A 15,872-nucleotide genomic window follows, 5' to 3' on the forward strand; every position below is an offset into this window, starting at 1 on the left:
CAAGCCATCATGTATAATGTGTATTTTTGTATTCCCTGCATTTGGTTTGCCAAGGCTGTAAAAATAAACTTGCAAAGTGCAGCTCAGGAGGCACTGGCACTGCTCTGTAACACAGGCTGCAGGCAGAGCACTGGCACTCGGGCTCTGTGTGAGAATTGGTGTTTCCTGAGTGAGCCCCTGGTTTGGGCTGGGAGCTGGCTGGGGCATCCAGGAAAGGCTCAGGGTGTCCAACAGAGGGTGGCAGGAGGTGGGATGGGGCAATCAGCTGGAGAAGCTGCTGAGGTTTGAGTACAGCACTGCTGCCCACAAAGTTTTCTTTTGCCCTCAAAGTGACAGCTGTACATAGCTGTACGTGTACGTTTCCAGGAGAAACTGTGCCGAAGTAGCCAAAAGGAGAAGAGAAAAATCTCTCAGGGCCAAGGGGGGACAAACTCATGTAGCATTGCAGTCTCTCTGCTTAAGGGACAGGGCTGATGAGAGCAGAGCATCTGTTGGCATATAATGCACTGTGCTGAAGAGATGGAATGATTTTCCAAAATAGCAGAACCTGGGATGACGATTGGGTTAAAAACACATTCTTCTCTCTTAAAGACTGCACACAAGTTTAGACACTAAATACTGTTTTAAGCACAACCCAACTTGTAAAACAACTGTAAAGAGAAGTTTTACTATTTGTACCTTTTGGAGGAAGCATGCTTATATGTATAAGTTGAGATCAGTTTTTCCTCTCTGTTGCAGAGATTACAGAAATAAATGTCCTGTCTTTTGCTCACAAGATCCTTTTATTATGAGTTTCAGGAGTTGGGCATTTGGAGGGATTCCTTCCTTAAATTAGATACTTCCACTCCTCTTTACTTGTTTGTTTTTTTTTTACACCATTGTATTCCTCACTGAGCCTTCACCTGACCTGTCTCTGAAAATCAGTGCAGTAGAGGTCAAGCTGGAGGAGGAAAAACTTTCACATCTGGGTGCTGCAGATGTGTGAGGCCACCAGTATCACCCAGGTTGTAGAAGGAGGCTCAGGGCACTTTCCTGCCCCCTTGGCCCTCCTGGAGAGCTCACAGGTGGCCATATCACTGTGACAATTTGAGGTGGGGGCTGCTGGAGAGATGGGGGTTTCACCTTGTAGGGATTTCTATTTCTGCAAGGCAGAGCTGAAGTTTTGGTGCTGCTGTGTGGTAGTGATATAGACAAGAGTGATGACGGACAAAGTGGTGTTTTGATACAGGTGGATGGGTGGTCTTAATTAAAAAGAAATACTCACAAGCAGCTTTTCAAATCAACAGTGGTTTTGCCAGCCATAAATTTGCCTTCAGTATCCCTTGAGAGCACGTTTGACCCCAGACCTGCTTGCTTTTCTGATTTTGTCTGGAAGCTGAAGGGTGAATTAGTAGCCACAATCATACTGTTTATGCTCTCTATGACTGATCACATAAGTCTTCCCCCACCTCCTAGGTTCAGTTATCTTTAATTTTGATTTATGCCATTATTTGCATAGATGGTACCATAGATCAGCTCCTCCTAGGTAACAGCTGCAAACATAAACAGAGGGGCTTTGGTCAGCTATCAATGGCAGCATTGATTAAACTCCCATTGATTTGGTGGCCTGCTGAAAAGCTCATAAGGCAGGAAACGAAATTGTTCATTAAACTGGCCAGGCTGTAGATACCAGGATGTGGATGCCTACTGTATGTTGAGTTTGCTTCAGTTGCATGGTGTCTCCAGCAGGAAATGCAAACTCCTGTTGTCATCCTGCAGGAGACCTTCTTAACATCTTCCCTTTCCTTTCCTGCACAGATGATGCCAGCTCAGGAAAGGACAGCCAGGTGCCTGAAGGCTCCAATGGAGAATATGAAGACCATTCTGGGAAGCAGTGGGGTAAGGAGCAGTGAGTGTTTTGTGGTTTTTCTCGGCCCTCGGTTCAGTGCTGTTCACGTGGGACATTTCTCAGCTGCTGAAGGAGAGGAAAGGCAGAGCAACTGGAGTGAGTTCTCCCTACATATGGTCAAATAATAAACAGAATGTCAACTGAATGTGTTGGTGTGAATGGATCCCATCCAAGGGTCCTGCAAAATGCAGCCTGTGGTTGGCCCTAGGGCCCCCTGCCATTTACCCCAGCATGGTTCTCCCTTGTATTTGTTTTTCTGGGCAGTGACTTTTTCTTTTGCATGTGCAGCTTTTACAGCTTTCATAGACTCCCTATAAAAAGCATATTGACTTTTACAGCAGTATTTCCAAAAGTCTTCAGTGCCAGCATAACATTGCTCCCACTGAGGGCAAATGGGAGGTCTGACTTCACTTCAGGAGAATTAGCACTAAGCCAAGAAGAGTATTTTTTAAGATCACCCTCTCTTTCAGACACCTGCCTGAGCTTCTCCAAGCCATGGACTGTTCAGGCATAAGATTTTGTAGCTGTTGCAGAGCTTTGGGGAGCTGCTAAAATCCCACTCAGAGCAGGCTCTGAATCACTGCAAAACTTGCAGGCCCAGTTTGATCCAAGCACTCCTTGAAGGACAATAAGTTGTCAGGCTGATGCCAAACAGCTTTTGGCCGTTCCTGACAGTTTATGAGCTCAGTGGATGAAGCACAGCATTTCATTTTGCTTGTGCGGTGCATCCCTCTCTTTAATTTTATAATACAGAGATGGCTTTGTACCACATTTGTGGCCAGGGAGAACCTCACAGTAGTAGTAGGGGTGGAACCTGACAGGCTTTTGCTGTGTGAGTCCCCACCACTTAAACTGAGGCCAGTTTTCTTCAGCAGCTGGCAAACAGGGATGTGGTGTGCTGTGGTGTAGTCCAGGCTACACTTGAATTCCACATTTATCTGAGACTGAGCTTGCCTGGGGAGAGCAAGGTAACCTCCACTCATTCTGGAGAGGGATGACAACATTTCAGAGCTGGAGGAAGAGTGTCTTAGATAAACTACAGGTCAGAGTACTTCAGGAGGGATTCAGCGGCTCATACAAAGCTGCCATCTCTCCACTTTTCATTACCACTGTGCTCCTGGTAGAGCTGCTGGTTGATGGATCAGTACAACAATAGAACAACAATATTATGAAGAAAAGATGTAGGCCCTACTAAAGTTATTAGGCATTGACAGTCTTATGTCAGGTTGTGTCTTACTCTGTGCTGCCCTGGCCCAGTCTGTTGTGCTGCAGAGTGTTCCTGAACCTCTGCTTTTTCTTCTTTTCATCCCTCCTGTCTCCTCCTTTCCTCTCCCCAAGTAGAGAAATGCCTGGGGCTAGCCATGCACCCACCTAAGCCCTTTCCATCCAGCACTGCTCACCAGTAAATTGCTGGTGTGAGCTGGTGTGCAGGGAGGGTCAGTGTGTGTCTGCAGGTCTCTGGAGAATGATGGGTGAAGAAGCAGTTGGTGTTGTCACAGTCCTGGGCCCTTGGAGAAGTGTGAGAGGAGAAGCATTATGAAAACAAAAGCTCCACTTTACTTTCCATCTACCATCATAGAGTGGTATCTCTGGGAAGAGTGGGGAAAGACAGAGACCTCCATCCATGTCTTCCCACAACTGACTGAGCTCTTAACCAGAAGACTTGAAATATATTTCAATCCATAGTCCTATTGTGACACTTTTTTTGTAATTATCATGAAAGCTGGAAGTGATAGTGACTGTCACTACATGGGGGTAATGGTGGTGCACCACAGCAGACAACATTTTTCAGATAATCACCTCACTTTGTGTGAGCAGTGTCTGACAGGAGCCTCAGGGACTGATCCATGCCTCTCAAGGTGTCCCACAGGGAGAGGGCACCACTGAACTCCTTCACAGGTCTTTGTGCTGCATTTAATTTTCTTTAGCTTTGAATAAATCTTCATGGTAAACAGCATTTCAGCCGGGAACCCGTACACAACACTGTCTCTTTGTCCCCATCCACTTGTGTTTTCCCTTGCTCTTGAGTGGGACATAATTTATACTGTACAAATGTGTGGTTCATGTTTATGAAGCAAATGCCAAGTGATGTGGAGGAGAACAAGCATGTGAATAACACAGAGGCACTTTGTAATTGCCTTTGCTGGCACTCCAACAAGCAAAACTTCTGTAAATGGAACAGATTTGGGGACAGACATTTAGCATCAACTCAAAAGAGACCTTTTCTTCCTTGTCTCTCAACAGTGCTGCTTCTCCTCTTTCTCCTTTGTGCTTGCTGGGTCTCTTTTTCTCTCTAATGTGTATGTCTCTCTCTCTTTTTCTCCTTTATTTTTTGTTAACTGGCTTTTCTAAACTTGTCCAATTCAGGCTTTTGTCAAGGAAACATTCAGGACTGTGTAAATGGGATCTGGTTTCAGCATATTGCACACAGCCTGGAGTAGCTTTTGAGACCACATAATCACTTAACCTTTTTTAAACAGAAAGAGAAAGAAAGAAAGGCTGAAAGATCAAAAAAAGTGTAGCTTTACCTGTAGTTTAGTATGTATTTGGGCAACCATGTTCGAGGAGTGAATGCAGAACTCCAGACAGACTCATGGGAGTCACAGTGGGAGGAAAACCAGAAACCTTAAAGACCTGCTTTTTTTGGGTGGAAAGGGTTTCTGTCTTAAAATGCCCTTACTGAGCAGGGGTGGCCAGCAAGTCCTTCTAAGAGTTCAGAGTCACTAACTTGACTTTTCCATCTGCTGGGGGAGTGTGACTGTCCTGGCTCCAGTTTGCTCTTTGGTATGTTAGTCCCAGCTCAGGAATCCTGTCCATGAGGATCTCCCCTCTACTTAGACCTGGTCCCATAGTAAATTACTGCCGTATTACAGAGTAACTGTTCAGACCCATTGCATGGCTGATTCCTGACCTCTCCATGAGCCTTGCAGACATTCTCTCAATTTCCACAGTGACAGCCCTTATCAGCACGTCTCCCTTGGCTCAGACTAAAATTTGGGATGTCGTTGCCCACAGTGTGCAGCTCTGACAGGGCTTATTGTCAGGGAAGGAGATTGTGTCTGCTGTGAGGGGGCCTCCTGCAGCAAACACCCCAAAGACCCCAGCAATTCAGGCCCCAGGACCTGTGGAGGGGGTTAGTATGTCACACTTGCTGCTCAGCTGTCACGGCAAAGACTTCCAGTGCCGGAGTTACTCTGGTTCATTGGATTACACATGAAAGCCTCTGCTTGGAGAGCAAAGCATTTCTGAGCAGGAGTTTGAAATAACATGAAATGGCTGGGACCCAAAATGACAGCCAAGGGGGGCAAGGGAAGGCTGTGGAGACAGATGGTTCCCCCTGCGGAAAAGCACTGTGTGGAGAGGGGTATGCCGAAAGGTGTCCTCTTCCACAGGGAGGGATGTTGGCCAAGGCTGCAGGGGTGTGAGGGCTAAGGGGTGTGCTCACAAACCTCAGAGGGCAATGGCTGCCATTTTCCAGTGCTTGGAGATAGGAATCTGCAGACCAGCCTCTTCTATTCAGGAAAGATCCACTATAATGCACATCCCAGAGCTTCTGGCCCTCAGCCCTGGGCAGCAGGGCTGGCTGTCAAGTAGGAAGTTCCACTAGGCCATCCTGTAGCTGGCCAGGGGATCCTTAGAAATGCTTAAAAAGCATGTAGATGTGCTGCTTAAGGCCATGGTTTAGTGGTGGAGCTGGCAGTGCCAGATTAATGGTTGAACTCAATCACCTTAGAGGTCTTTTCTGACTTCAGCAGTTCTATGATGGGTTTAGTTAGAAGTGCCCCTGGACTAGCATAGTTAAAGTAACTGTGAGAAATTTGTTATTTCTTTTAAAGTCTACATTACATTTCAGATTTTGCAAGATGAGGGCCTTGCATTTCTCTAAGTTTCTTGTCTCTGCCCTCTTAGAAATACTGGTGATTTCTTTGCTAAGACAAGATGACCCATGCTTCTATCCACCAGCAGCTATTGCTTCAGATTCTCCAGTTTTGGGATGGACTGGCATGGGGTATCCTCTATTAACAAGCTCATAAAGTTTTATTGGGTCTTTCCATTTCTTTGTTCACTTCTCTGGACCATTCAACATGAATGTTTTGTAAATTGGAGCTGAATGAATTGCATACATTTAAGTTCAGACCAATGTACAAAAGTCTGTGACACTTCTAAGACTTTCCTATGCATGTGAAAGATGCTGACTCTTAAGTCCCTCTAAAGCCACTGAGAACTAAGAGGCAAAACATCTTCAGGAAATGAAGCTTCATATGACAAGCAAAAAATTGAGAAAATGGTCAGCGTGACAGGAATCTGAGTTTTTCCTTTGGTCTTGGCCAAGGAGTTTGTGGAATATGGTAACAATTACAGTGTGATTATGGGGCCGCATTTTGCCTTCAGCTGCAATAGCGTGATTTTGGTATTATTTTGTGAGATGGTCTGGTGCAATTGCCTTACAGACACAGAAATTCTGGGACTGTGCTATGTAGAAGGTTAATGCAGTGGCCAGAGCAGTCCCATAGAGATTCAAATGCATTGGGCTGGGTGGTGAATCCCTCCTAAGGAAAACAGTTTGAGCTGATATGAGGGAGAGCATACACTGGCATGTATGGGGCTGCCTCTCAAGCAAGTTTGGCCATAAGACATAACAAGTTTCCTTCTCTGCTCATGTCCTGTACTCACCTCAGTCCATTCTGATGCCTTTGCAGCCCGACCCAGGTTCACCCAGCCTGCCAAGATGAGACGCAGAGTGATCGCCCGCCCCGTTGGCAGCTCCATCCGCCTCAAGTGCGTGGCCAGCGGCAACCCCAGGCCCGACATCACGTGGCTGAAGGACAACAAGCCCCTCACTCCCCAGGAGATTGGGGAGAACAAGAAGAAGAAGTGGACATTGAACCTGAAGAACCTGAAGCCAGAGGACAGCGGGAAGTACACCTGCCGGGTGTTTAACAAAGTTGGAGAAATCAACGCGACGTACAAAGTCGAAGTGATCCGTAAGTGCAGCTCTGGGAGGGAGAGCAGAGAGGGGCCTTTGAGAAAGCGACTGGCTCAGTCAAGACAGTGTGGGGTGGCAAGGGAGCAGAACCTGGTGCATGCTCTGAAACCTCCTTGCAGATACTGATGTCTGGACATGGAAATGAGGAAGTGCTAAAAACATTAGAAAAAACACTGCTGGAACTCTAGAATGAGCCTGAAACCTGGGCAAGACAGAGTAGCAAGAAGACAATTGAGGAGCTGAAATGAGGAAAGGTACTTGGGAAATAATAATCTCCACAGGCACCTGCATGGTTAAAGTCATGCCCAGTTCAGTCTTCCACAAGAGAATCAATTCAAGGACAGACAGAGTACTAGCAGAGAAAGTTCTTTCAAGTACCATGGCCGAGGGAGGGAAATATGTAGGATAGTCCAGATTAGTATGTCAGAATGGGGGAAACAGTCAATTTTAAATTTAATCAAGAAGTTTCCCAAGGGAAACTTGAAAAACAAGAAATCTTATTATTAGAGTGACAAGCCAGACAAGGCTTTAGGGCCAGATTCTAAAAAACGTTTGGCCATCTGAAGGTCCAGGCAGGTACAAATGAATTACTAAAAAAACCCCACCAAACCTTAAAAACATCCACTAGGATCTTGTCTGTATCTTTAGATGCCTACATAGCTTTAAAGATTCAATCCTCAGAAGATGAGCTGTGGGGGATTACCCTGCATTGTGGTGAGGTAAATTGCTCTTCTTACTATCTAGCTATTCTGAGTCTCCCTCTCTAATCTTCTGTTTCCCCTATTATTGCTGAGGATAATTATACTCAAATCCTTCCTAAGTTTACCAGAGAAGAGCTCTTATTCTTAAATCATTGTGCTTTGCCTATGACATCATCATAAGTTGTCATGGAAATGACAGAGTAGCCAACTCAAGAAAGAGAAGATGAGGTGAGTGGAGGGAAGACTGAATAGCCTTCATTAATGAGGAGCAGGGGCATGGAGGGCTGTTTCCAGCCACTTGGAAATCATGTTGTTTGTCTGTGCATACATTTTAGCATGAGAAAGTTTATCCCACTGTGAAAGATTGTTCTTAAAGGTAAAGATCTGTTCTCTGATAAGTCCTTTCCCTAGAATCACAGGAATTAAAAGCACATGTGGGAAGCTCTGTTGGGCTCTGAAGGCACAAACCTGCTGGACATCTGGGATTGATAAAGATGCAGCTGTGTGGAGACAGTAAAAACATGTGTTTACACTAAAACCAGGAGCAGAGGCAGGGAAATGAATCAAGCCCCATCCTAATGGCAGCTGTGGCATTTTCACTTCATCAAAACCAGACAGCACCAGGAACAAACCCCTTTCTATGTCCCTGTTTATCTTGGTTTTTATCAACTTAAAGATGTATGTAACCTTTGTTTTCATTAGCTTTTGCTGGCTAGGAGTGAAAACAGTAACCAAAGCTGGAACCAGAGTCAAGGAGATAAGGGCATTAAGCAGTTTTCAGACATCTTTCTATTTTTAACATCATTCTGTGGAGCATTACAGGTTTTATTCAATTTCCTCCTTTTTTTTCCCCTCCCCTGAGCCTCCACTCCTAAGTCCTGCTTATCTGAGTCTCAGTCTCCCCGGCTGTGATTGTTGCTCACAGTCCAAAGGCAAAGCCTACAGAGACTACTGTGGTATTTTTGTTTCCTAAGCACATCTGTAGAGCCCTCAATACTGAAAGTATCTCGAGTTTTTGAAAGAGGGTCCATTGTTCCTTCCTTTCACTCCAAAGCCGGTGCTGGTGGGAGCTGTTTTGTTACATGCTCAATCCAACAGTGTTTGCCATCAAAAGGAGTTGATGATTGCCAGCAGTTACCACCCACCGTGATACCATAATTTCTCCTGTGCCTAGGATAGAGGTTTGCATCACCTCCCTGTCTGGAAACTGTGACTGATTTATCTGATCCTAACACTAAAAAAGATCCAAACATTCCTCAGAAGGAGGTGTACATTTTTCCTTTCACTTTATGTGGTGTTGACACAACCTTAGACTTATGATCATGCTGGAAAGGATGGTCTTGTGAACCTCTTTCAAAATATGAGGACTCAGAGGGAAACCATCCTTTTCTCCAGGTCTGACGCAGGTAGAAAATCAGCTTCCTTGTTATAAACAGGAAGATTCAGGTTGAGCATGAGAACAGACTTGCTAAAGCCTCAGACAATGGAGGAGTTGTTTGGAGAGCATCTACCATTGGAGGTTTTAGCAAGAGGCTGGCAAAATGTGTATCAGGAGAAGTTTGCAGAAATCTCAGCCTGCTTTGGGGCAGGGAGTTGAACTAGACTATGATTTTGCATCCCTCCTACACCTTTCCCCTATGTTTCCACAACTGCAAGTTACTGAGGCTGGCAAACCCCTTTACCCATGGAGCTCCCTGTGTTTGTGTGCAGAGAGGACGAGGTCCAAGCCCATCCTGACAGGGACTCACCCTGTCAACACCACGGTGGACTACGGTGGCACCACGTCCTTCCAGTGCAAAGTGCGCAGCGACGTCAAGCCCGTCATCCAGTGGCTGAAGAGGGTGGAGTACGGCACGGAGAGCAAGTACAACTCCACCATCGACGTCGGGGGGCAGAAGTTCGTCGTGCTGCCCACAGGGGAGGTCTGGTCCCGCCCAGACGGCTCCTACCTGAACAAACTGATGATTACTCGAGCCAAGGAGGAGGATGCAGGGATGTACATTTGCCTTGGGGCAAACACCATGGGCTACAGCTTCCGGAGTGCTTTTCTCACAGTCCTGCCAGGTGAGTTGTGACGTTTCCCCCCTCTGTTATCAGTCTTCTGTGTCATGGTGTGACAATGTTCCTCACTCAGGGCTCACCAAATGTGGTGGTGGTGTTCACAGGGGTCCCAGGACGAGGGAAGAGACGAGATTCTTGACTCCATGTTCCAGAAGGCTGACTTATTATTTTATGATATATATTATAATAAAAGAAAATGATATATTAAAACTATACTAAAAGAATAGAAGAAACGATTTCATCAGAAGGCTAGTAAGGAATAGAAAAGAATGGAATAATAATAAAATCTTGTGACTGACCAGAGAGTCTGAGACAGCTGGACTGTGATTGACCATTAATTAAAAACAACCACATGAGACCAATCAAAGATGCACCTGTTGCATTCCACAGCAGCAGATAATCATTGTTTACATTTCGTTTCTGAGGCCTCTCAGCTTCTCAGGAGAAAAGATCCTAACGAAAGGATTTTTCATAAAATATGTCTGTGACATCATGGTATTTATTCATTCAGCTGCTGTTGCCCATTGGCTCCCTGGCCCTCTGTGATGCTGTGCTGATTTAGGCTAGCCCAGTTCTGGTAAGAATGAATGGGGGACTAAATCAGCCCTGATTTAAGTCAGTCCCTGCTGAAATCCTGTTGATAGTATTTCCTATTCTCCCTTTTGGGGGATAACCATAGAATCACAGAATGGGTCAGGTTGGAAGGGATCACAGTTGGTCATCTGGTCCAACTCCCTGCTCAAGGAGAGTCAATCCAGAGCATGTGGCACAGGATTGTGTCAGGATGGTTCTGGAATATCTCCAGTGAGGGAGGCTCCACACCCTCTCTGGGTAATCTGTTCAGTGCTCAGTCACTGCACAGTAAAGGAGTTCTTCCTCATGTTCAGGTAGAACTTTCTGGGCATCAGTTTCTGCCCTTTCTTTGTGTCCTATTGCTCAGCATCATGGAGCAGAGCCTGGTCCATGCTCTGGCACCTCCTTGCAGATACTTACAGACATTGTTGAGGCCCCTCTCAGTCATCCAGGTGACATAAATTGAATTACCTACTCCTGTATGAAAGAGGAGCAAGCTGGGGAAAGTTACTGCAGTTGCAGACACTAAATCACTTCGGTGATAGGCTGCAGGATGGAAGAGGGGAACTGAATAACAGCACAGTTTGCAACCTCATTCCCTGTAATTCCTCCTTTCTCTTGTCCTTATTTATATTGCTTTTACTTGTAAAAAGAAACAATGATACAGGCCCATAAAATGAGGGAAGAATAAAAACTCTCTGGGTCACAAAGAAATGAAATGAATGAGTGTGAAAAACAGAATGATTGATTGGTTAAATTTTTATCCAGTGGTCCCCTGGGGCCCCTGTACACAGCTGCTGCCTTCCCTCCCCAAGCCTCAGAGCTGGTGACCACATCCAGCTGAGACTGTATCATTTGTGTTTGAGACACACCATCCTTGCCTGGTCATTTGCTCCTTTGTCTGCTGACTATGCAGTTCTACCCTGATAAACATTTTGGATTTAGGACTACGCTCTAACTGAAAGGCCTGTAAATGCCAAGGAGAAAGCAGCATGGGTGGGATATAACTCAAAACCTCTGGAAGTTTCTGACCTATGAGAGTCTGATCCAGCTCCCACTGAAATCAGGGGAAGAATTTCCATGGATTTAAATGGGACTGTAGTGAGGCCTCGTGCCAGAACCAGAGCCTACAGGGCTGTTGATATTGGCAGTGATGGAGAAGGAGAACCCAGCTTGCCCTAAGATGCAAAGATGTGGTTGTAAAGCCATGAGTTAAAAAAGACCATTTTGCTTGTAAATCTACCAGATTTGACATTGACAGCTCCAAGGAACATGGATGAATATCAAAACACTTTCTTTTCAGCCCAACATAGGATTTCTGCCAACCAGCATGAAGACTTCTGTTTTCTGTGGTCAGCTGATAGGTCAGCTCTCTGATCTTGTCATGTTTTTAACAGGGGGCTGGACCAGAGTTGCCTTCCAGCCTAAATTATCCTGTAATTTTCAGTTGGTGAATCAAAATTTCATCTATTAAGGTCAAAGTATAGGTCCTCCTAACTTCAAAGAGACCACATGGTATATATTTAACATTTCAAGCTACCTATAGGATTATTTGTCAAGGAGAGAAAAAGACATTAGTGTCTTAAAGAAGTTTAGTTTGAAAGTTAAGTGATAGATGTTTGAATATAACACATTGCATGATTAAGACAGCCTGTGGTTTTGGTAGTTTTCTGGGTCTCTCCCTGCAAGCTGAATTCTGTGCCTGGTATGTTTCAAGGCATTGGATATTCCAGCTGGTAGCTATCTAGACAAGGATTTTCACCACTAGAATCCTATCCCAGGACTCCTTTTGGGTCTATAAATGAGGAGATCAGGCTGAGAAACTGGAGTGGCTATCCAGGGATAGCCACTGACTGCCAACTGCAGAGATAAAGGAGGAGGTAGATGTGAAAGATGATGTCTAAAGCATCTTATCTTCTCCAGTAGCTAAATTTACTGCCCTTGGAAAGCCAGCAGCAGCTCCAAAGAGACTGGTGGAGGTAGAGCCCATTTGGGGTAGGAGGCTGGGGACACACTTCAATGCTGAATGAACTTTCAGTTCTCCATGGCTTGGGAACCAAGGAGGGGCTGCCAGCTCCCCTACATTTTTCCCATCCTTCAGCCTTCCTCCCATCACACAAGAAAGTCAAGCCAACACCTCCAAAACCCCACATTCATTCTCCCTGCCATGGTGGAGCACTGCTGGGTAGCTCCAGGACTGCTAGACAGGATTTCTAGAGAATGTCTGAAGCCCTTTCAGGCAGAGCTACACCTGGCAGAGGTGGGTGGGCAGCGTGCTGTGGCTCTGTGCAACCTGATTGTGCCTCCTGGGCTGGTGACAGTGAGGTTTAACTGACATGTCCTGTGTTGTGTCCTTCAGTCTGGGCAGCAAACCCCATTCTGTCACAGTGAGAGCGTTAGGAAACTCTCTCAGGCTGGCTCCAGTGTGCATCCATTAAGGTTTGGATAAGAGAGTTATAAAATCCCCCAAAGACTCCCTTCCTGACCCCTAAACCAGAGAAAATGAGTTGCTTGTCCTTCCAGGAGCACTGAAAAGCAAAGCAGTTACCAAACATCATGCGCTAGCTTGATTTCTCCCTTGTTCCTTGGTCTGGCAGAGTTGCCAGACAGTCTGTCCAGCAGCCAGCCCAAGTGTGACATGTGTTTTGAATCCACTTTGCCTGCTTTCCATTAACTCTTTCTGTCTCTCTGTGCCCAGATCCCAAGCCTCCCAGTGCACCTGTGCCCCCTTCCTCTGCCAGCAGCCTGCCCTGGCCCGTCATCATTGGCATCCCGGCCGGGGCTGTCTTCATCTTTGGGACCATCCTGCTGTGGCTGTGCCAGTCCAAGAAGAAGCCGTGCTCCCCGCCGGCCGCCGCCCCCGCGCACCGCCCACCGCCCCGCGACCGCGCCTGCGTGCCCCAGCTCCCCGACAAGGACTGCATCTCCTCCATCAACTACGAGGAGTACGTGGCCCAGCAGCAGCATTTACTGTCCCAGGGGCCCGGCCTGGCCCCTGCCATGGCCTCCAAAATGTACCCAAAGATTTACACGGACATCCACACCCACACCCACTCGCACGTGGAGGGCAAAGTGCACCAGCACCAGCACATCCAGTACCAGTGCTGAGGGCTGGCCCCGTGGACAGCGGCTCCTTTGGGCTTTTCTCCTCGTGGTACCTCAGCAGAGACTGCTCCAAGTCAGCTCAGCACTGCCAGCAACAGGCAAAGCAGACAGAAAAGGTTATATATGTAATTTTAAATATATATATACATATATATATAATTGTATATGCGTGTGTGTATGTGTGTATATATATATGTGTATATATCTATATCTATCTATATAAATATATATATAATAGAGAAAGACACAGAGAGAAAAGAGATTTTTTTTTTAATTATTGCAATCAGGATGTAGCTGAGGAATAATGAAGGAACTCCAATTCACAGCAGAGAGGCAGCTGTCTTCAGCAGCAGAGCCTTCCTGGATATTTTAATCAAAGTGGCAACAAGTGAGATGGGACACAGGGATGTGACCTAACACCTCCTTCCTTGTGTTACTGAAGGGAGCAGGTAGAGCAAGAGGTGTGTGTGGTATTTTCTGGCTGGGCCTGGATGCCTGCTGGGCATCACTTGTTTTGGTGGAAGCCCCCAGACCTCTCCTGCTCTGAGTGACTCAAGCTCTGACATACCTGAGGTTCAGTGCCAAAGCACCAGGAGACATAACCCATTCATCTCTTCCGGGGAAATAAAATAACACAAGAGGGTCTGAAAAAACCAATTTCTGTTCACAAGGTGAAATGCCACGTGCTTCTCAGTCGTGGTCAGCACAATCAGCTAAGCAAGCTGGTTGGTTCAGTTTCTGCAAGGTGAAGGCATCTTGTTTCCCATGGGATGTTCTGCAGATCAGCTCCACTCGCTGGTCCTAGGACTCAGTGCCACTGCCAGGGAAAAGGAAAGAAGGAAAAAGGAACATTGTACAGAACACCTTTATATTTATATTTAAGAAATAATAATAATTAATAATAATAATTGAACTGCTGATGGTGAAGAAAGCAAAACACACTGTCCTTCTCTGATGGCTTAGAGTGACGAGCTACTGGATTTTCTGCATCAATGCAAATTACACGAGAGCATTAGAAAAAATAGTAAGAAGCAAAGAGAGTGAAATAATCTTGTAGGAAAAAATTGCATTTGAGAAATATCCACCTAGGTTGTGTGTGGTTGTCCCCTCCCCTCAGATATCACTTCGTAAGTGATAAAACATTGCAGTTCAAACAACAGTAAAAACAGAAAGAAGAGAAAATAAATAAGGACCATATTAAATACCTATATGGACTGGGAATGAATCCAATTGCAAAATATAAAACCTTTGTAATTCTATATAGAGTTTAAACAGAAGTCATGTATATTTAATTTATTTTGTTAAACAAGAAAAAATGTATGATATTTTCCTCAAAACAGGCATTTCTATATGTATTTTTGATCAAAGAAAATAAAGATTTTTTTTTCAGGTTCTGTAGATGCCATGCCCAGAACACACTTGATGTAGCTTGTGACCAACTGTGCTACTCCTAACCTGGAGGCCACCTGTGGCCTCTCTATGCCTTTTCACACTAGCCAGGTGTCATCTCCTGTCACCTCAGGTGCTGCTGGTGCCATCCTGTCCATCAGAAACTGACCTTTCCCACTGTCTGTGTTCTGACTGTGGGGGTCTGCAGTGCCCAGATCACTTCTCATGGACCTCAGCCATCTTCAGCAGCAGAGTTCTTCTCTCACAGGGAAAGCTGTTTCACTGTGCATTTCTGGGGGGTGTGGGGAGGATGACTCATTAGTTTTTTAAGCCCAGACCTGCAGTGGTTTGTTGGTTTGGGTTTTTTTAAAGAAAATTTTGTAAATCAAAGCATAACAATTTGTGAGGCTGTAAAAGGAACTTTGGCCTCAGGGTGCTTGGAAGGGGAAATCATGAAATGTAGGTGAAACACTTAATTTGTAGCTGCAGCTGCTTTAGGAGCCAGTGGAGGGTGAGCTGGGCTCAGGGAGGAGACAATACAGGAGCTGCTCCCCTTCAGGGGGCTTGAACCTTCCTTCTGCTGCACACCACAGAGAGGCACCCAGCTCTTCAGGGGCCAACATTTTCTTTGGAGAAGGCAGGTTCAGCAATGATAAAACTGTTTATCTTCTTTTCATTTAGAGTTTGATGGTTTAAAAAAAAATAAAGAAGAAGAAAATTTGAAACATGCTAATTTTTAAGTTTGGAATTACTTCCTTCTCAAGCCTGTTCCATGAAAGAGATGCTCACCAAACCAGCTGCTCCATTTAAAAGTGAAACACTTTATTTAATCTGAAACAAAGCTGTGCTTTAGGCTTTGCTTTTCTCTGAACATTTATGGAGGTATTTGCTCTGTGTTGACCTGCAGTGATTTTTTCCTGGTGGTTTGTTTGAATCACCAGCAAACCAAACAGTTCCCTGTTTGCTCAGCCGTGGTGCTGTGAGATGGGGCCCTGACTCAGTGAAACACTGAATCAGCTCCTGCTTTCTTCACCAATACATTCTGCTCCAAAAAGTCCCTTTCTTGCCTTAGGAGGAGGTTATCCATGTAATAACCCCTAGAGGAAGACCATCCCTCATGATGGTCCTCCTGTAGAGGTTGTAATAAAGCAGCCCATTGATAACTAGT

General features: G+C 45.6%; 1 protein-coding gene across 1 annotated transcript in view; it reads left to right on the forward strand.

Moving 5' to 3' along the window:
• The window catches only part of FGFRL1 (fibroblast growth factor receptor like 1), a 164,359-nt gene extending 149,646 nt beyond the window's left edge, over nucleotides 1-14,713 (forward strand). The window contains exons 3-6 of the mRNA XM_031063046.1: nucleotides 1,798-1,878; nucleotides 6,589-6,873; nucleotides 9,287-9,640; nucleotides 12,909-14,713. Of these exons, the coding sequence (XP_030918906.1) occupies nucleotides 1,798-1,878; nucleotides 6,589-6,873; nucleotides 9,287-9,640; nucleotides 12,909-13,318 (1,130 nt within the window). The 3' untranslated portion in view covers nucleotides 13,319-14,713. The remainder of the gene's footprint in view (nucleotides 1-1,797; nucleotides 1,879-6,588; nucleotides 6,874-9,286; nucleotides 9,641-12,908) is intronic.
• Nucleotides 14,714-15,872: the final 1,159 nt, after the last annotated feature.

The sequence above is a fragment of the Geospiza fortis genome, unplaced genomic scaffold, assembly GCF_000277835.1.
Source record: "Geospiza fortis unplaced genomic scaffold, GeoFor_1.0 scaffold125, whole genome shotgun sequence".
NCBI classification, from domain to species: Eukaryota; Metazoa; Chordata; class Aves; order Passeriformes; family Thraupidae; genus Geospiza; species Geospiza fortis.